This window comes from Lonchura striata, chromosome 13 (assembly GCF_046129695.1).
Source record: "Lonchura striata isolate bLonStr1 chromosome 13, bLonStr1.mat, whole genome shotgun sequence".
Taxonomy (NCBI): Eukaryota; Metazoa; Chordata; class Aves; order Passeriformes; family Estrildidae; genus Lonchura; species Lonchura striata.
In genome coordinates this window covers 5,068,632-5,090,464 of record NC_134615.1, presented here as the reverse complement: position 1 = coordinate 5,090,464, position 21,833 = coordinate 5,068,632, and the positions used below count along the sequence as shown (strand labels likewise).

The window sequence follows — 21,833 nt, the reverse complement described above, 5'->3', positions numbered from 1 at the left end:
TGCAGCTCCTCCAAAGGATGTGGCTTTCTCCAAAGGCAAGAGCAGCTCCCGCTCCCCTCTGGCTGAGGAAGAACGCGCTGCTCCTGAGCACCAAACGTGTCCTGGGCTGCAGCTGGGAATCACATCCAGCCCTGTTCCTAAGCAACCCCACACTCCCTCCATACTCTGGTCCTGCTGCCACTGCCAGACAAGAGATTTTAATCATCAATTCACTCTGCATCCCACGTGCACGAGTCCCATCAAGAGAGGCTTGGGCACAGCCCTGAGTTAAACAGCATCAGGCAGCTCCAGCCCCGCTTTTGTCTTCACCAAGGCACACAGACTGGGACTTAAAAGACAGCACTTTTACCTTTCAGTTGTTTAGAGAGAAAAGCCTTTTAAAAAACCCTGGCTCAAACATGCAAATATAAGCTAAAAAATTTTATTCTTGCCAGCAGGAATGAAAGCATTCTGTTAGAGGTACTGAGGGTTAAACTTTTTTTTGACATTTATAATGTTCAGTGCTGGAAAAAAAAATCTCAGCAAAGAGTAATTGCTCCCACAGGGACCAATCCATGGGTCACAGTTTTTTGCACTTGATGGCAACAGAGCCTTGACTGAGATTTTCTGTAAGACCCAGATTTAAGCTTGCAGCATAATCACAATGTTTGCCCTAGCTCCAGAAGCTGAGTTAAAGCACCACTTCTACTGCATAATTATTCTACATATGTTCCAAAAACCCATGGGGAAATTTTATTATTCAGAAGAATAAATAGGGTAAAAATAAATGGTTTTTAATTTTAGCCAATTTTTAAACTCCTTATGAATTTTCATTTTTCTTATGCAAGTTTAAGTCCATGGGAGAAAGGATTTGCCTTGAAGAAATAATTAAACTTTCATCTCCAGTTATGCTTCTTAGCAAATACACAGCCACCCACATAGCACACAAGGCATAAGTGCTGTTCAGTGACAGAGTGCCAACATAATCACTAATGCCTCATAATCTTCCTTTCAGTTTCAAATTGAATATTTGAAGTTTGAACTTGTGCTCAACAACCCAGAGCAAGCAGAAATGCAGTAAGGGCTTAGGTTAAAAGGGCGTTGGTGTCCCAGCATAAAGCTTAATTTGTCCTCAATAGATTTTTGAATACTTGAACTATTCTGAGAGAAAAAGGCAGTAATTTGTCATTTGGGATATGCAAACATACTATCTTAAGAATAATAAAATATTCCAGCACTCAATTTATGATGACAATGTCTGGACCAAGTTTAATCAGGTGCAGAAGTCAGAATTTTTAAGAGAAGGGAAGCTGAGAAAGCAGGTTCAGGAAGACCCAGACACACTTTGCAACTAGATCTATCCCGAGACCTTCTCCAGTTCCTGGGAACATTTCAACATTCCTTTCTTTATACAGGGACAAGACAAATGACCACACAGGTGCTCTCTAGGCAAGTCAAAAAATCTACACATCCCCTCACTGATAAACACCTTGCACCCTGTTCACGGGATCCCCTGATCCATTCACTGGCCTCAAGCCACTCCCATCTGGACAAATGCTGCTCCTTTTGCCTGGAGCTCAGGCTGCTTTCCAGCACCTGAGCTGGCTGAAGGATAGGGCAGAAAGACCAGTCACCAACAGTGGAAGTCAGAGGTTAATGCGAACTGAGGGACTGAAACAGGATTAATTTTCAATTGTTATTCCAAACTGCACAAGGGACCCAAATCAAACTCCAAGGGCCTATCACAGGTGACAAACTCACTACATCAATCCCAGGTATTAGAGCCAATACAAAAATGAAGCACAGAATAAAACAGAAAACTACCAGAAAGAAGTTACAGCAATTACCCAAGAACTCCTCCGAGTCACAGAGGCCTCCTTGCCCCACCAGCCCCAAATAAACAACAAGTTCACCTGATCCAAATTAATTCCAGACCACCTCAGAGGTCTTATGGATACAAGTCTCTGATCTGCAGCAGCAACAGAAACAGCACTGGCCAGTACCTTCCTCAGTTTAATAGTTTCTTATCATACCCACCTCCTTCTCACGAATACAAAATTACTGATGAAAAGCAGATGACTCCTCCCTCAAGATAAACATCTCAAGAATCTCCCCAAATCTTGCAGGACTGGGAAGCCAATTCCAGAATGCCACTGAAATTTCCAACCCAAACAACATATTAGTAACAGACATGTTCTTCTTCTCTTCCCTCAAGCACATGATAAAGAAAAATCCCCAAAAACTGGAAAGTTGACCCAATGTTATGTACTACATCCATCATCAAACCATTACAGAGCAAATCTAGGGGTTACACAGGCAAAAGGCTATTAATAAATCACATGCAACATCCTAAACTTCACACAGTCCTTACAGTTACAATGTGCACCCAAACAACCCCACACAATTTTTTCAAATTATCTGCCAATCAGAGACAGAAGAATACTTGCCTACCTCTGCCACTCAGTACTGACCAAGAGGATATAGCAGGCTCATTGTGAAATAAGAAGAAGCAGAAATCCAGTCCAATACTCCTGAATCATATGGCACTTCACAAGAGGTTTGTACCAACTGAGAAGTGAAACCAACTGTACCTTACACTGACAGATTAATTTGTGGACCCTTCATATATCTCATTAGTTCTTTCAAATATACAGGTTTCAATAGATGAGTTGGGAGACCCAGAGTCAGTTGTCAGCAAAGCTCTTTGTAGCTCTCACTTGCCAAGACTGCCTGAAGGTTCAATTTGATTTTAGCAGAAGCATCACCTGTGTTAATGTCATTCAGACATTACCAGTCCTAGCATTTTCCATCCCTTTTGCCTGCCTACCAGAGGAGGTGTCCTGCCAGACCTGTTTGTGAACCAAGGACAGTGGGTGAGTGGTGGTCAGTGACCATCTTGGGCTGTGTGACCAGGAAATGTTAGCATTCTCTATACTGGAAGAAGTAAGGAAGGACACCAGCAGAACTTCCACCTTGGACTTGCAGACTTTGGCCTGTTTAGGACATTGATTGACAGAGTCCCTTGGGAGTAGTCCTGAAGGAGTCCAGAAGGCTGGAAATGCTTTAAAAAGGAACTGTAAAGTATTCAGGAGCAGGTGCTCTCCATGTGCAGGAGCACAAGTTGCTGGGGAGAAAGACCAGCCTAGTTAAATAGAGAACTTAGACTGGAGACTAGGGAATAAAAGAGAATCTATCATCTCTGGAAGACATGTCAGGTAACTCGGGAGGACTACAAGAATTACAAGAGGTCACATAGGGGATGAGTCAAAGCCTAACTACAACTTGATTTGACTGCTACAGTTAAAGACAACAAAAAAGTTTCTATAAAAACCCTGGCAGCAAAAGGAGAGTTAAGAATGTCTCCATCATTTCTTGAATGCAAGAAGGTAGTGCAGAAACAGGGGATGAGGAAATGACAGAGATACTTAATGCCTCCTTTGCCTCAGTCTTCAATATCGAGACAAGTTGTCCTCAGGGTACCCAGCTCCTAGAGCTGGAAGTTGGTGATGGGGAGAAGAACGATGCCCCCATAATCTAGAAGGAGGTGGTTAGTGACCTGCCCTGCCAGTTAGACACTCACAAGTCTACGGGCCCTGATGGGATCCACCCCAGAGCGTCAAGAACTGGCCAAACCACTCTTCATCCTCTACCAGCAGTCCCGGTTAACTGAAGAAGTTTCAGCTGACTAGAAAGTAGCAAATGTAACACCCAGCTACAAGAAGGGTTGGAAGGCTGACCTGGGGAACTCCAGGCCTGTCAGCCTGACCTCAGATCTGGGCAAAGTTATGGAGCATATCATCCCGAGTGCCATCAGATGGCATGTGCAGGACAGCCAGGGGATCAAGCCTAGCCACCATGGATGTATAAAAGGCAGATCCTCCTTAATCAACCTGATCTTTTTCTATGACAAAGTGACCACTTAGCAGACAAGAGGAAGCCTGTGGATGTGTCTATCTAGACTTCAGTAAAGCATTTGACAGTGTCTTCCACAGCATTCTCTGGGGAAACTGGCTGCTTGTGGCTTAGATGGCTGGACTGATGAGTACCAAACTGGCTGACAGCCTTGCCCAGAGAGTTGTGGTGAATGAAGTTAAATCCAGCTGGGGCTGATTGCTAGTGGTGCTCTCCAGGGCTCAGTTTTGGGGCTGATCCTGGTTAACATCTTTATTGATGAACTGGGGGTGGGGATTGAGAGCACCCTCAGTAAATTTTCAGATGCTCAGTTGGTGGGAGTGTGGATCTGCTGGAGGACACGAAGACTCTGCAGTGAGACTTGGACAGACTCGATCAATGGGCCAAGGACAAGGGCGTGAGGTTCCACAAGGCCAAGTGGCACATCCTGCAGGTCACCAGCCGCCTCAGTGTGAGCCAAAGTGTGCCCAAGGGGGCAAGAGGCCAATGGCACCGGCCTGTCTCAGCAGCAGGGTGGGCAGCAGGACCAGGGCAATGCCTGCCCCTCTGCGCTGGGCATCACTGAGGCTGCACCTCGAGTGCTGTGCCCAGCCCTGGGCCCTGGTGGAAAAGGACATTGAGGGGCTGAGCGTGTCCAGAGAAGGGCAGCAGGGCTCACAAAGGGACTAGAAAACATGTCCCATGAGGAGTAGCTGAGGGAGCTGGTTTGTTCAGTCTGGAGAAGAGAAGGCTCAGACTTCACTCTTTCCAACTACCAGACAGGAGGGTGCAGGGAGCTGGGGCTGATCCCTTCTGCCGTGCTTACACTGAGAGGACAAGAGGAAACAGCCTCAAGCTGAGACAGGGAGACTCAGGCTAGGTATCATAAAAATAGTTTTCACTGTTTGGGTGCTGGAATAGTTTGCTCAGGAAGAAGGTCGAGTCACCACCCCTGGAGATGATTAAGAGGAAGCTGTATGTGGCACTGGGAAATTGTTTAGTGGTGTGAGGTTTACAGTACAGTGCTGGGTTCGTGGCTGGGCTTCATCTTTAAAGCCTCTTCCAACCTTGATTCTATGATAATATATCATCCTGTAATGACAACTCTGATCTTGCATTTTTCAATACTGCTGATAATGCACACACTTAAAAAACTACCACCTGCCAAAATAGTACATAAGTCTGCACAATTCATCCCCTAGACAGATGTTGCAATAACAGAAAACAAAAATCAAACAAACAAAAGAGTCATCACAATAGGCATTAGAAAAGCTGCTTAATAGGCTGTAAGGTGTCACTTGCACACTATGATGATGAAGATGCTCTGAGAACAAATTTGGAAAAGAATTTATGCAGTGGGCAAGCAAGCAGCAAGGAAAAAAGTCTGCTCTTTTTCTTTTCATGTGTGTAAAATAGGTTTAATTTTCAGGTCAGTGTGTGATATCTTGACATTAATGGACAGTCTTAGTATTCTACCCATTTCCTTCAAGTTGAGCTTCTGGTCTCTGATCATGATCACAAGCAATTCTGTTTATCAAAAGACGGCCAAAACCCACAAAATTCTCATCTCTCTGCTTCATTTGTAATTAACAAAAATGATTGAGGTAGAGCTTACAATGGAGATAAAGCCTCACATATGGTAGAATCTTTACTTTTGACTTGTCTGAACAAGCATGAACAAAATCCACATCAAATAATAATTTCAGCTGGCTGTCTTTTACAATGAGTTTCATTTCACATTTCTCCAATCTTAGCTTGTCATTAGCAATGTTAATTAGTTCACTATCTCAATACCACACTAGATTCAGTAAAAACTGAGATCATTGCTAATTTGAGTAGAAAGCTTGTTCTTCCTTTAATACAGTAACAGTCACTGCAGTGACTAATAGTAAATCACTGTAGAAAACATCCACAGACATTAATAATGCCTGCAATTTTCAGTGTTACAAAATTAAAATGCTACTATTTTTTAACTTCCAAAAAGATAATCAAAGGATAATTATGAATTATCACATTTACTATATTACTAATCCTGTGAGGACAAACAGTGACACAGCATTCAAAGGTGGGTTATCTCTTGCTATGACATGAGGCAAGTTCTGGATATACACACGTGGTGTACATCCTGCCACAGCTCTCTTTCTGAAGGTAACCATTTTCCAGTATGAGCATGGTAATTGTTCTTTGGTATTTCTGTGATGATAGAGGGGCATATTTTAAATCTCACACAGTCCCAGTTCACAGGTGTTTTGTAGAAGGTAAAAAAAACCCAAATATGTGGAATTTCAATCACAAGTCACAAGAGTGGCCTGTGCAATTAAACATTCTCTTGCATCAGAAGGTGACTGAAAGACAGAACTTGACTTTCCCCTGGGACTTCCTGCAAAGGGAAAATGCTGAGAAGTTACTGGGGATATACTGAAACTGCTCTGCTCCCTCCCAGCAGTTAATGGAGTTTTTCATCAAGCACTACGAACATACTGACCAGCAGCTCAGGTAAAATGGGTCTCTGAGGTTGGAGTGCCCCCAGAAGTGTTTAACTCCCACATTTCTCCTCTCAGCTGGGCAGAAGGGGGAGAGCAGAGTAAATGAAAGCTGGCATATGTTTGCCAGGGCTGGGGCAGCTGAACCTTTTGCAGTTGATTTACATCTCCTAAAGCAGATGAGGTGGTGAGACAGGAGGTCTCCGTGCTCACAGGTAATCCTCTCCCCCATTTCTGCTGAGCTGAGTGTGCACACATTTGCAATTGTGCTTCTGTATGTCACAGAAGAGAAACAATGCTCAGGGTTTTTCTAAAGCAATTTAAAAATTTGGATTTATTTAAAGACTATTTACAACCTTACTTCAGCTGGATTAGGAAATGAGTGGCGACAGCCTAATTTAAAACATCAAAGGACCAGCTGTACGTAGGGAAGGTGGGCAGGAGGGGAAGGCTGCAGGAAGTGTCTCTCTGAATCCAGTTGCCTTTCCAGGGAAACACATTACATCTGACTTCCCTCTGGGCACTGAACACATGAGAGTCAGCAGCTTGCTCAAACGAAGCAATTAGCAGGCACCCAGCACTTGCTGTCAGAGCTGTCAGCACTAAGCTGCTTACTTGGCCCTGGACACTGCAGGTCATTTCCTATCACCATTTTTTGGCAGCCCTGGATGACCCCTGCTGCCCTAACACAGGCACAGGTACAAAACCACTGGCTCACTACTCCTTCCCTGCCAGCCCCAGTGCATCCATGCTGAACAGAAGCTCCTGGGCTGCTTCATGGTAAGGATTTCTTGCTAAAAACAGAGATTGTGGCTGATCCACTTCTTCCTTCAACCTTTGTGCTAGAAGAAGATACACAGACAAATAAATAATACCAGGTACAGGATCATCTTACACCAAACACCATCTAGAAAGCAGATAGACTCCTGCCCTACCACACAGGCCTGCAGAAACAAAGGAAAAATCAGTGGATTGTGCTGGGCTTTTAAATTGCAGGAAAAGGTCACCTTCCACCTCTCTCTCTGTTTCTCATGTATTTTAAAGTCTTAAAACTAACCTTTTGATAACAGCACCCTACACTGAAACACACATGACCTCTAATTGCAAGGCAGTTTGGGAAATAAGGCATATACACAACACTAATAATACATGACACTAACTGTTAAAAAAATGAAAATAAAAAGACATAAAAGACGTATCAGTAACTGAGCAGACTGACATGCTGCTTCAGACTAATGGAGTTCTGGTCTCTTGTTTAATAAAAATACACAAATAGCAGGGAGGGTCATGATACAATTCAACACCATTCCCACACCAAAAAACAACTCTGAAAGATTCACCTGTGTATTTCTGTCAGCTGCAGCAGGCATTCTCATTTACTATCTATGCACACTTATGTGAAGGACTTACAAAGGTTATAATTGAGCTGAAAATTTATCCAGCCTCATAAAAAAACCAAGTATTTTTGAAGATCATCTGCTGCAGAAATCAGTGACTTTTTCAAAAACATTCAAAGAGCAAAATCATCAGGAAATGGTAAGTGGCAAATACTGATTAGCTAAAATCATCAGAATTTCACTAAAAGGAAATACCCAAAGGAAAATAAAACTATTCTGGCTATTTTCTCTTTTTTAGTGAAATAACATGTTTGTTTTATTTTCAGTTTGTTCCACTGGAGCAGAGGAGAGAGAGAAAAATGAAAGATGAGAGCCATAATCCGTGAGAATGCTCAGACTTCCCCAGATAGTGAAATTTAACACTGACAGATGCAACAGCAACTCATTTCAGAGCCCAAGCTCTGCTCTGGAATCAGCAACAGCACTGAAAAGAATAGGGATAAAGAACTTTTATCAGCCTCAGCTGGTAAGAGAAGCAAGGTGTAAAAATAGTCTGTGAGCATTGTAAACCAACAAGAAACCAAGCTACAACCTCTGTAGCTGCTTTCTTGCTATTTTATTCTTCAAACTATTGCCGTTAGAGCAGAGTGAAGTTTAAGTTTAGTATTAACTGCTACAAAATCCCCACAATTACTTCCCCTCACAATGAAGATTTTTTTTTCCCTAATATCCTACCTAGCTCTGCTCTCTGTCAGTTTGACGCCATCCCCCTTTGTCTTGTCAATCCAGGCCCTTGTAAGTAGTGTCTGTCCATCTTTCCAGTAGCTGCCTTGAGGTACTGGAAGGCCACAATTAGGTCACAATAGAAGCTTCTCCTGTGCAGGTGAGCGATGCCAGCTGTGCCAGCCTTTCCTCCCAGCAGAGCTGCTCCATTCTCTGCTCCTCCTGTGCCCCTCTGGGCTCTCTCAGCAGCTCCAGGTCCCTCCTGTGCTGGCCAGGCTGGGGCAGCTCTGCATGGGAGGCTCACCTGAGGGCAGAGGAGCAGGATCCCCTCCCCTGCTGCCCACGCTGTCTGCTCTGCATACTAGCCACTTCCCCCTGTGCACTAGCCTCTGTGCACTAGCCAATGCTCCCTAGACACTGTACAGGGGTTCACTAGCCAAAGCTCCTTTGTTTTAAAAGGCTCCACTCTGCAGGATCAGACCCTAAGTTATGGGCACTGCAGTCACAGTTATTTGCATGGTAATCCCCAGATGCTCCTGTGTTCAGCAGCTGCAGAGGTTTCAGAGACAGTCACACAATCCAGGCGGGTGTGGGACAAGGGAATGGCTGTTTAGGGCTGGTTTAGTGCTGCCTGGCATCCTCAAGGCAGTGATAAATACATCATCATCTAATGAACCCCGGACTGTGCACACACTCCTACCACAGTCACACCAAAAGGGTTAATTCATTCTAATGTGCCTATGAAGCTTTTATCAAAGAAACAAGGCATGCAAAAACTGTTTTCAGCAAGGACGGTTGGGAGATACAAAGAGATCTGGCTCAAGAATGCCATGACAGAGAAAACAAAGGACTGAACCTCTGGACACAAAGGGTGGGATTTATGGTAATAATAAATTTTAATATGCATATAGTAGCTGCATGTAAGTAACACTCTCACAGAACCACATGTCCACATTAGGTAGGATCTCCAGCATGAAGCTCAGGCCTGAATAAGTGATGTCCTGTTTAACACAACTTTAGTGTTGGAGAGTCTTATTCTGGATATCTGAACCTTCAGTGCTATTAAGAAGGGGATAAACCCTCACAAAAATGGGCAATGCATACAACAGCTGAGTGTCCATAACTCGTGATGTAGGAAGTCACTCACCTGCTGCACAGCATACACTTTCATATCGTTCCCCAATCAAACTGAGATTCCAAGTAGCCACCCCAATCATAAAAATGTTCTTTTTAATAAAAAGGGAACAAATGACGCAATGAACAGAAGATTCCACTCTTAATTTGATAATACACAGATGAAGTCTAGAAATTGATAAACACTGATCTAGAGAAGTTATCTCCGTGCCTTCAGAGAAGGCTGAAACAAATAACTGTAGGTCCTAATTAGCACTTTCAGCGTGTTTTTATATATACACAAACCATCTTTGTCTATATACTCACACTCAAACAACTTTGCTGGAATCACAGATTTTATTCACATACTTCTCAAGCTGAAGACTTCTTTTACTGTTCTGCTATATTTTTAACAATATATTCACTACGGAGCAGTTTCATAATTAAAAGCCTTAGAAGATTAATTAAACATGAGATAAGCACAAATACTAAACAAACTGCTTCAGAGAAAACCCAGAATCTGACCTAGCAAAATGACTTTACATGCAATTACACATGCTGTGAATTACTGTTTGTAGATAACTGCCTTGGCTGTCTCCTTAAAGTCAATCGACCACACATTAAATAATATCAAACCAGAAAAGAAGTCAATGCTGATTGGAGTTGCAGTTAAATGCATTTATTTTTTATATATCTCAGCATTAACACACTACTGGTTCAAAATAATTTACCAGTGTTTAACCAAATGGACAAAGACAAGGCAACACTTAGGTCCTACATCCAGTAACAGACTATTTTAATTGCTTTTGGGATCTCTGCCATTATTCTTCCTAGGAGACAGAAGAATAGCAGACAGCGTTTAAATTTTTAGGACCCTTTTTCCCTAAAGGAATGGGTGCAGGGATGAATTCCACCAGTAAAAGAAACTGAAATTCTAATTATAGTCTCCAAGGCAGAAAGAGTAGAGCAGTCTGCCAAGACCTCTTTCATTAGCTAAATAACTTCAAACTCTTTCAAGAAGTGTAATCCATCAAGGTGTATGGAAGAATAGAAAGCAATTTTAAATAGGTGTAGTAGCTGCTTAATATATTTATTTTTTTCAATTGAAAGACATAAATAATCTTTTCAAATGGTTGATGTGTGTGGAAGGAGCTAGCCAGGGAAGAGTGAAAGTCCTGGAGAAAAAAGGTAATATACCTCATAGACTTACAAAGAGTGTTTATATATGTAGTTGTTGCATGACATTTAAATCAAACTGCCAGGGTCATGGAATTTAAAAGCATCTGAGAACAAATTCTGCTCTAGGGAAATTTTTGATTGCTAATGACTTCCAGAGCCAAAATTTCTCAATTGGCATGTATAGCATGGCCAGTGAGTAAAATGAACACAAACACAAAGTTCAAAAACAAAGCTAAAGACAGAATGTAATCAATTTATTTTTTCCCTGTGCCCTGGTGGTATGTGTAAATGCAGTTTGAGACACTGACAAATTACAGGCATGAGACTATAGAATCTTCAGAAATTTAAACTGCTTAAATGGAACATTAGTATCTTCTAAGGGCTTTATTTGTCTTTTGAGCTACCTTGAAATCCTTATGACAAATACTGTGGTCTCTTTATATTCCCTTCCCTGGGTGCTGCTCTAGCCTGTTTGCAAGCCTTTGAAAAATTACTGCCAAGAAACAACAGTAATTGACATATGACTGCTACTTTGTTTCTTTATTATGCAAATACTTTGAAAATTGAAAATACCATGTACAAGCTAAAAATAAATGGACTTGATGATCAAAACCATGCTTTATATGATAAATGCTGATGACATAATGTAAATATTGATTCAAGAGAGGAGGCAATGTTTTCCTTAGATCTAGACACATAATTAGTGTAACAGTTAGGATCAGCCAAACCCCTCATGGATGCCTGTACAGCACACTCTTTTCAACATAAGAGATATCTGCTGCTTTCTTATTGACTTCTCAGCAGCTCTAGAACACCCTTCACACGTGTGAGCTGAGCTCCTTGTGCAGGCTAAGTACAGGTATTGCTGCCTTGTAATTGCAGGCAAAATGTAATTGAACACAGCCCTTCATAAGACTCTTAAACACCCACTCATGCAGCCTTCTAAGCATAACTAGACTAAAGGCAATGTTTAACCATAAACACAATTTTACTGGATGGCTTCAAACAATGAAAACAGTTATTTTCAAGCCTCTGTAAATTACTGTAACTCCAGGAAGAGAGATATGCTACACTTAACCAAAAAATAATCACTCCTCATCAAATGCATGTTTGAAACAGATGAAGTACCACCTCAAAATGACAAAATAATACTTACAATGGCCTTCAAACTCCAATGAACTCTAAGTCTCAACTGAATTCATGCTACTGCATTGTCTCAGCTACTGCTTTTCCCCCTGCTACAGAGATATTATCTTTTTTTATTATAATTAGTGTAAGAACTCTTACCTCTCCAGCTCGTATTCTTTCATTCCTACTTTTACGGCCTTCATTACCTGTAAGATACATATTAGCATGGGACCATGATAGCAGGAGGAAATCTCATATTTATAAATTTATGACTTATGACTATCTCCAGAGAAACCTATATTACAAAAATATCATCTGTACTTCATTTCAATTTACATCAGTAGATGCATCTTAAAACTACACTGGAGTCAAACACTTTAATCTTTAAAAATGCCTGCAGTCTCCAGCAATAAAGCAAGTTTAATTGCCAAACTAGTATATCCTAATGAAGTGCAGCTCCTCAAAATACCAATGTTCAATTGTGAAAGCTGTGGTAACATGGCAGCAAGTTCTTTTGTTCTACTTAGGCAAAACAAAGCTATGTACTGGATTATCATGGGAGAGTCGTTTTTATACTTTGAAATCTGAATCAATAGAAAACTACTAGAGTTAACACCAGTTTACAAGTCATAAATCTGATCCTTGTTCTCAGATTTGCTAAGAAAGTTTTATTCCTTTGTTTCTGTATTATAGAAGTTCTAGGCAGCTGCTCTACAGAAAAAAATACTCTTAGATGTGATAAGATTACTCAAGGATGACAAAAAACCAAGTAATATGAATGCAAAATTACTATCCTTTGAGTTTTCAATCTTGCAATATTCACTTCAGAACATTTTTACCCTTCATAGTTTGGATATCTGAGGAGCAGGAGCCAAGACAACAGCTGAGTCAGTTATCTCATCAGCCAGTTTTACCTAAGCTCCCTCTGGTTATCACCAGTCTCAGAGCTCAGGGGCAGATGTGCATCACTGTGTGGAGCACAGGACTGACACCCAGGCTGATTTTGCCACGACCACCAGGAGAGGTGCAGCTCCCCACGTGTGGTGCCAGGTCCAGCCCTGCTGAGAGCCTGGGCTTGTCATTGCCACACTGGGATGGCAACAGAACAGCAGGGCCCATCACTGCCCCAGGGACACACCCAGCTCTCAGGAGCACCCCGAGGAATCCTTCCCCTGTGCTACACTGTGCATGGAAAGACTTCCCCAGTCCATCAGGATCTGGGGACAGTTACCTGCTAGTTAAGCTTTTCAGAGCTGCACATGGGCCCGAATAATCTTGATCTTTTATTTCTTTATCATTATACAGGTATTTGTGCACACAGAACAGAGAGACTGCAAGCAGGTCACCTTCTGCTGAGGTGAGCTCTTACCCAAACCCACACTTCATTTCTCACACATCACAAACGCACCAGTGAGTTCAAGGACAATGCAAGGTATATTACTGGGCTGTAATAGGAGGGATATTATCCTCTTATTTCTACCCAGCCTTTCCATTATTTTATTACTAAGCAATTCTGGGTTGCTGGGGACATTTTCTGAGTACCAGTGCTATACTAAGAGCAAAAATTATTAACAGTAAAGGATCCATTACCTCTTTATGAGCTTCACTGGAGATTTTATTGGTGTAGCGCAGAACTTCCAACTCCATGTCTGTCTTAATGACACGACTTAAAGAGAAGAACAACAGATATCATGTTAGACTGCAACTTCACAGCTAAAGAATGCAAAATGAAAAAACCCTGGAAATAATATGCATCACCTATAATAAGATTAGATCAAGTACACCTCAAGAGCACACAGCTATTACAGTATTCATGACAGCAAGGTATTGTTGGCATTGATTCAGCATTAGCAAAACAATCTTACAAAGGCAAGTCACAAGAATTTCAAATATCAGCCTGCCCCATTTAATACTTATAAACAAGTGATTCAACCAATGTTTTTTCAACTCATTCTACAATACATTAGGAACAAAACCAATGCAATTCTGCATTTGTCATAACTCTAACACTACTTCGAATGGAACATTTCTACAAGCATGCTCAATTTCCTTTTAAACACAATTTGAAACTATTTTACATATTTAAATTCCCAGAGCTCTAGAATCTCTCTTCAGCACAATCCCTACTCCCACCTATTTGCAAGACCTTAAAAGGTAGGCAAGGGGTGGTGTGAAAAAATGCTATATTTGTTTGGTATTCAAAAACCCAAACCACGAATTCAGAAACCACAGCAGCAGTAATTACAGCCACAATGTCCATTCTTTCACATGCTCCTGCAGGAAGATAAAAAACATAAAACCCCAAACAAATCAACACCCTATAAACCCCATCCTACTCTTTGTGCCTTATGAGATACAGAATTCATTATGTTTCTGAGCCCTGATACTCTCTTCTAAACTCATGTCAAAAATGCAGTTTAACTCTTCTCTACATGTATTTCCATCATGTATTTCAAATAAAAGCAGCTATTGAGTGTGACATGCAGAGTGAAGCAGACACAGTTCCATAACCTCTATTAAACACCACACACTCCTTCCACTGTTACACAAACTGAATTCCTAGTATTTTTCATGCCCATCTCAAAGGCAGCTGTGAAGTACATACTTACTGTTTACAAAGTACAGAACTACATCTATTGAATTGCACGAAAATATTTCAATCATGTTTTTGAGCTGCACTCCAGGGTTTGCAGCAGTTACAAAGAACCATAACTGTTATACTTTCAAACAGCCACCAAGACCCCTCTTTTTATTGTTACATGCTCCTCCTCACACTGCTGTAGAAAACTATTTACTGTATTTCTGCTCTCTAGTTTGTTTTAATGAGTCCAGAAACAGGTTTATCAGCCATCAGTGCCTCTGATGTGAGATTACAGCATTTCCCACAGACTGTGCATTACTACAGCACAGCCACTCCCTTCAAACACAACTCTTCTGGCAAGAGTAAAGGTACCTTTGTAAAATCCTGATATTGATCAGAATGCTTTTACAAACAGAAACACTGTAGAGGGGAGTGGATTGACTTTCTTAGTCAAATGAAAGATGGCACAGAATAATCACAATAATCAGAATGAGAAGCACAAGGTTTTAAAATGCACACCCAGGAGAAAAAATTACACTGGGATGGTAAAATTTGCTGACCGTGAGTGAGGAAACAAACTTCCACTCCTGTCTTTCAGCCAAGACATAAAAAAGAGTGGCTCAAATATATTTCAGTTAGAATGAGGCAGCAAAGGCTTATAGATTTTTAAATTTTTAAAAAATCCTATTATTTGGAAGACTGTATGTGCTAGCAGGGTAATTTAATACTTATTTGATGTGCCTTTATATTACCTTCAGTATACAGTACATATCCATGATCTGCAATTGCCCAAAAAATAGGTTGTTTCATAATTCAGTTGTCTAATCTCTTTGTTGCAATCTGCTAGTAATAAAAGTTAGTAACTGCTCCACAGCAAGTGCAAACAGTGTTAGAAACCATTTCCCTTGTCTTGAGCATAAGGCTTCAGGATCAAGGAATTTGTATTAGACCACAGCTTCTCATGTATCTGTTTGAATACAGAAATTCATGCTCAGCCTCAGACTGACTATTTATGCAATACAACTCCTTCATTTACACAAGGTCAGACACCAAAATACTTTACAGAAAATATTTAGTCATTCTGAGACCAACAAAAACCACTACCCCAAGGAGTGAAGGAGAGGGAGAATTGTGCAGGGAACAGGATCAGCTTCACCCTACACCAGACACTGGGCTCCAGGGTTACAGCGGCACTGTTGATGAAGCGCCCTCATCATTTCTTGCTAGTAGAAAAGCCTGTATTCCACCACCTTCTCACTGCTTTGACAGTGCAAAAAGCAGCACCCTCCCAAGCCAGGTTTACAGCAGTGGTTGGCACTCCAGGGCAATCTTGTGATAAGTGTCCACAGCTCTCATGATGTTTTTCCCCACTTCCAAAATAAGGATAGGAAGAAAATCCCACCTTTTTTCAAGAATGCAAATTTCAACATTCTATTAAAAATAGCTCTTGGACCAGTTACAGCCTCGGCATAAATGCATTCATATTTTAATGGGAAGAAATAATTTCCAGGCTCCAGCTAATACAAATTGCCACAATGTACAAATTCCACATGTAAGGCACTCTTCAGCTTAGCAGGGGGGCCACTCAGTGCAATCTAATTTAAATAGAAGCACAAGTCTCTGAGTGTCAGGACTGACCTAAAACTTTCACCTTTTTTTCCGCCTTTCATTTTACCAGAGTAAAATTTCATCCTCCTCATTCTCCTTTTATGCACATTTTCTACTTTTATTTTCACTTAGCCATATGAGCAGCTGGTCTTTTCACCCATGTCAGTCATCCAGCAGGACAGAGAAACTTTAATATAAACAACAATCATTTCAATCTTGAAAGTGCATTTTGGCATTTTGAATGTCTGGATACCAAATTACTTGCATGACCTAATCAAGTGGTCAAGAGCATATGGAATTTGAGGCAATTATGAGGCTGAAACTCACATAACTCAACTCTATTTTCCTAAACCAGTACTCTCCTCAAAGACACATAAATTGTTTCTCTATGTGCATTCTGTAGCTGTGATAATACTGCCAGAAGTATTTATTTCTAGTTATCAGATGAGTGCTTTATCAGCTGGCTTGTTTTGCTGGTTTTAGTACGTGTGCAACTTTATGTCCCCTTTCTGTGACATACATGGAAAACACCTGGGAATGTCCACTTCTCCTTTTCCTTCTGGAAATATTAGATTTACATATCACTTAATATATAAGGATGATGTCCACTGGGGCAGACTTCACAGGCCTGCCTTATTTTTACCCTTTCTCACCTATGCTGTTACCTTTCCACATTTTATTTATAGAAATTTCTCTATCACAGTTGATACATTTATGTTCTTCTGCAATGCATAAAAACTTGCTAACTGAACTAGCATCAAACCCAGCAAACACAGCAATGCACATATGCAAAGGAGAGGCATCACAGTACAATTCTGAAAGACAGGTGCATGAACACCAAAGACAGGAGTTCAAAAAAATGTTAAGAGGTATAGAGCACAGATAGAAAAACCTCTGAAAACACAAAAAGCAAATGCACATTTTTACGATATTAACATACAGATCAGTTTTCACAAATAAATACTTATAGCTTTCCATCAAAATAATGCAAAATACACAACATATGAAATCTTCCACATAAAACTATCAAACCCTATTTTCACTGAGTTTACAGGGAAATACAGTATATACAGGCACAAAGAGAGCTGCAAATTACTAAATGTTTACTTTTAGCAACAACATAATTATGATAGACATTGGCAAATTACAGGAACAAAAGACCATGTGGCTAAGTGTTGGTGTCAGAAAATCTTCTGATTGCTAAGGAGATAATTTAAACTAATTTGAATTCTTTCTTCTGTTAAATGACATTTTATTTTCAAAACACTGGAATCAATACCTAGCATAGCCATTCACTATGTAATTTAAAATGGAAGCCTTTAAATTTAAAATGAAAGTTTTAAAATTTGTTTGGAAATGCACCCACTCAATAAACAACAACAAAAAAAAATTAAAATCCCATCTGCAAACTGCTGAAATCCAGTGTAAGGTTGAATTGTTCTATTTTATCTTAAGCTCCATACCGAGTCAGAAAATGATGAGATCTTGAAAAAGTAAGCAAGAGATGCAACAGATCTTTAACCAGAAACACTTTGTCTCTTGTCATTTTTTCTGCAGTTTATTAGAAAACTGTATAATACTAGAGTTGCCTGTTGTAGCTCCCAGTTCCCCCTGGCTGGTTCAGAAAGCTCAGCCATTTCATCTCTAGCTGGCAGCTTGACAGCATGGCATAGACCAAAGTTTTTCTGACAAGTACCATGTAAAACAGTGTAGTTCAGAGCTTGCCAAATATGAAATGAAATGCATCTCTGAAAGGAGATGATTCAAAGGATGCAATTTCCTACCCTAGAATATAACCCACAAGAATTCATCTTCCTAAAAGAAAAATACTGTTAACTCTAAAAATATTGCTTTCCAAAGAAACTTTCTTGGCTGGTAACTTGACATCCCAAGGAGATTTCTACTTTTGTAATCTTTAATATACATGACCTGTCATTCATATGTTAATTTCACCAGACACTTAAATCCTAACAACCATCTTTAACATACTTCTGACTTAAAATGAAAGCCACCAAACTCAGCAAAACATTTAAAAACATCTCTGAATACAAATCTGAATGTTTTCTTTATTTAGAATTCACTTTCCTGGAAAGCCAGGTGTAGAGAAGGTGCATACCAAGCATCCCTCCTCCATAAGACTGTAGGAAGAACTAAATCAGAATTCCAGGCTGCCACTCACAATTCACTGAAGAGATGATGCCACCCCAGCTCCCTTCTACTGCCTCAATGCTCCGCCTCTCTCAGTACAACCTCCAGGGCACTGACTTTATGTTTGTCCTTACCTGAGCTTCCTAGAGATGATTTAATCCCCTTTAACTGAAACCACAGAGGGGAAAAGCTTATGGCACCTCGGTAAGGTGGATGGAAACAACCTGAAAGCCACCTTGGGAAAAAGTCTGTAGCCCTACTCCAAAGCCTTCTGCAGCTAAAATTGCCATCTCTGTCCCTGTTGTCCTGCTGTGTCTTCAGTGCAAAGCTTGGAAGTCAGACAGGCCCTCTCCTTGTCCTCTTCCTGACCCCTCTTGAGCTCAGAAATCAAGCCCATAACATAACTTCTCTGTTTAGGAAAAGGAATGGCACAAATTCGAGAAGGACAGAATAGGCAAGATCTAAAGATCAGTTCCACTGACACTCACCAGCAGGAGCAATGAGTCCACTACCACAGCTCCAGGCCCACCCAGGGATGGAACAATGTCTACACAAAGTCTCCCCACTTCCCTTTCACAGCTTTATGTCCTGCTGAGCAATGAAAAATATCTGCCACAACAGATAATGACCATTTAACAATTCTAAATGTTCTGAAATCACTGATAATCAGATAATATCTCCACAGCTTTCAAGTTGGCAATTAGCTGTAGATGGAGACAGCAGAAGATGGTTCTCAGCATATGTGCTGAAAATAAGCATTAAAAAGCATAATATGTAGTAGCATGCAATACAATACTCTGCAACAGTGGTAGTCAGAGGGTGCACCTGTGTTTTGTATTTTAAGCTTATCTGTCTTAACTAAGGATTTGCTTCCTCATTTCTAGATTAATGCACAAAAAAAAAAGCTTAGATGAAACTTAATTCATTAGCAAAAATCCACTACTATGTACTTTCATCTACTACTACGTTTCTTCAGTAATTTTCTAAATGGAAAACTAGAGAGCCTTAGTTAAGGAATAATCCTATGGAAAAAATCAGCAATGTTGGCCAAAAGAGGAAAACTAATAAAATGGAGCATCTTTGCACTTAGTCACACATCTCATTTGTTTCAGATAGGCAACAGCAGAATTCCCCAAGAATTACAAACTACAGTTATATGAATAATAATTCAACAAATTAAGGCTGTTAAAATAAATGAAGAAATAACACCTAATTAAATACTACTTGTTTAGACACAGTTTTGATCTATGTTTGATTTCTGTTGCTAGAACATAAATTATCCTTAGTTCTTTTCCCAGTCATACAAATTTGTATTTACAGAAATGTGTCTTTAACACATCCTAGAGAAATGTGTATCCAAATACAATGCTTAATAATGTTATATAAATTCTTTGGTTTTCGATGCTGTTACCTTGCCCTATTATTATGTTTGTCCATTACTTCCAGTCCATAACATGAAATCAATTTAAAATTAAAACTCCTGTAATAAAGTAGGAGGCTTCTGCTGAGGGAACCTCTCTAAAGCAATGGTACAGTATACATATGTTCAACATTACTCAAAAAGAAAGATTTTATGTTACTCACCATTCCGCAATTTCAGGATGAAGAATTGTGTTGTTCACATTAAATCTAAAAAAACCCAAAGACACTAATATTAAAAAGCAGCCAGGCTCAACAGCAGAGACTTCATACTCTTTTTTTTTTTTTTTTAATCGTGTTTTCTCTAAGGAAGTAAAGTAAAAACAAGTATTGTATGGGAATTCAATAGAGAACCCAGTGAGAATAAGGCATTTCATTTTGAAATACATGAGACTAAAGCATATACATAATTTTAAGAATGTGCAGAAGCCAGTGTAACAGTATGCTTGAGACATGCTTATCACACTTCTTTTGACAACAATAAAATGCTAGGTTATTAGTTCACTGTTGTGACTGTGGGGTGGACCAGACTGACCTCCAGGCATTCATTCCAAATTATTCTGTGATTTTTACTTTGTTCCTCGAACACCCTTCAATGAAATTAAACCCAGCAAATTGCAGATTTCATCCTTTGTTTCATGCCTTTCCACTTCTGTGTGCACAGAAGGTGGCCATGTGATAAAAAGCTTGCTTAGAGGATGGTGAAAAGGAAAATGACCTCTCTGTGTCTTTTCTAATCTACAGAAGAGGCAAAGCAGAAGCTCCCAACTCACCTTGGCCTCTGACATTTCTCTATTTTTCTGTTTATTTTCTACATGAACAATTCATGTATTCTTGGAATGATTTTGAGGTTCTCTAAACAATAACACTACAGTGGCAAATAGAGTAAGCAGCTGAGTAATTAGGTGGAACATAAATGGATTTTCAAGCATTGTTAGAGGGTTTTTTTGCTTACAATTTAAATGCTCTGCATCAAATATATTTTTGTCTGCTCAGGACTGTTGGCTCTCCAGTTAGGGTATTTAAGAGAATTAAAATGCTACAACCTCCCAACAGTTCTTCAAAAGAATGTTACGAGGCAACAGTTCATTTTCCCACATTTTTGAAGGAAAAAATTAAATCTATTCCAGGTTATTAACCATTCTTTATACCTCAGAAGAGACCAATGAAAGCACAAACCCAATTTTTAAAAATTACTTAGAAGTCACTTTTAATTATGTAATGTGTCCCGAGAAAGAAGAAAAAAAATCACTATGTTTCTTTTTCAGAAATAGATGCTCATAAACTTATAAAACCCTAATAAGGAGAAGGCTAGTAGCTCAAACCAAAAATCTTTACAACATTCAACAAGGACAAGCTGTATGGTATTCAATATTATGGGTATTGATGGGAAATCACTGTAAAAACAACTCAAGACAAAAAGCCACCCACCAGTCACAGGATAGTGCGCCACTATATAGCAAAATTAGTCACTTGGAAACAACAAAGTATCAAAAGGGCATATTTTCAATTTAATCATCACCATCTCAAATTATCACTTATGTAGACCAATGCAGGAATAATTCTAAAATGGAAGAGACAGTAAAATACATTTTTTTTCAGAAGAAAATATATGAATGACATAGTAAAATCAACCTATGAATATTCTAAGAACCCAAAGCCTGAGCTCCCTGTGTGGCTGGAGAACACCAACTGACACCACTGCAGAAAACCAAGACACAGAATTATGCTACAGCTGTAACAAGAGACACAAAACCTTTCAATAATGTCATCAGTATGTCAGACAGAAAACTGATCAATGAAGGCAGATGTCAGGAGACAGTGCAGCACTGGAGTGTCCAACACCAGTTCTATGCAAATAGCAGTAAACTATGGTTATTGTGAAGTAACAAAAGAAAATAGAGCACAGGGAAGGGCAGTTACAAAAGGTAGCTGACTTTGATTCTGAAAATGCACATCTCAAAAAACTGAATTGATGACTTTAACCACAAACAAAAATGGATGAAATCAAAATCAAATTAAATGAGCCAAATATGAACCTCACAAAAGAAGATTGTCTCACCCGAGCATTCAGAAAAGGAGGAAAATTGTACACTGGTGTAGAGTTACAGCAGCTCACTGTTTTAGAAAAGCCATTTTAGCTACGATCCCTGGATTTTATCTTTCCTGGCCATGCCTCAGGTTTTAGCTTTTATATTTTTCAGCTTCTGTGCTGCTTTAGTGTGTAGTTCTGAGCTTCCTATT

General features: G+C 40.0%; 1 protein-coding gene across 2 annotated transcripts in view; it reads right to left on the bottom strand.

Moving 5' to 3' along the window:
* The window catches only part of PEPD (peptidase D), a 147,285-nt gene that overhangs the window by 89,817 nt on the left and 35,635 nt on the right, over positions 1-21,833 (bottom strand). For both annotated transcript variants that reach the window (XM_021536684.2, XM_021536683.2), the window contains 3 exons: positions 19,755-19,799; positions 13,424-13,499; positions 11,993-12,039 (listed from right to left, as the gene is read on the bottom strand). In XM_021536684.2, coding sequence (XP_021392359.1) covers positions 11,993-12,039; positions 13,424-13,499; positions 19,755-19,799 — 168 coding nt within the window. The remainder of the gene's footprint in view (positions 1-11,992; positions 12,040-13,423; positions 13,500-19,754; positions 19,800-21,833) is intronic.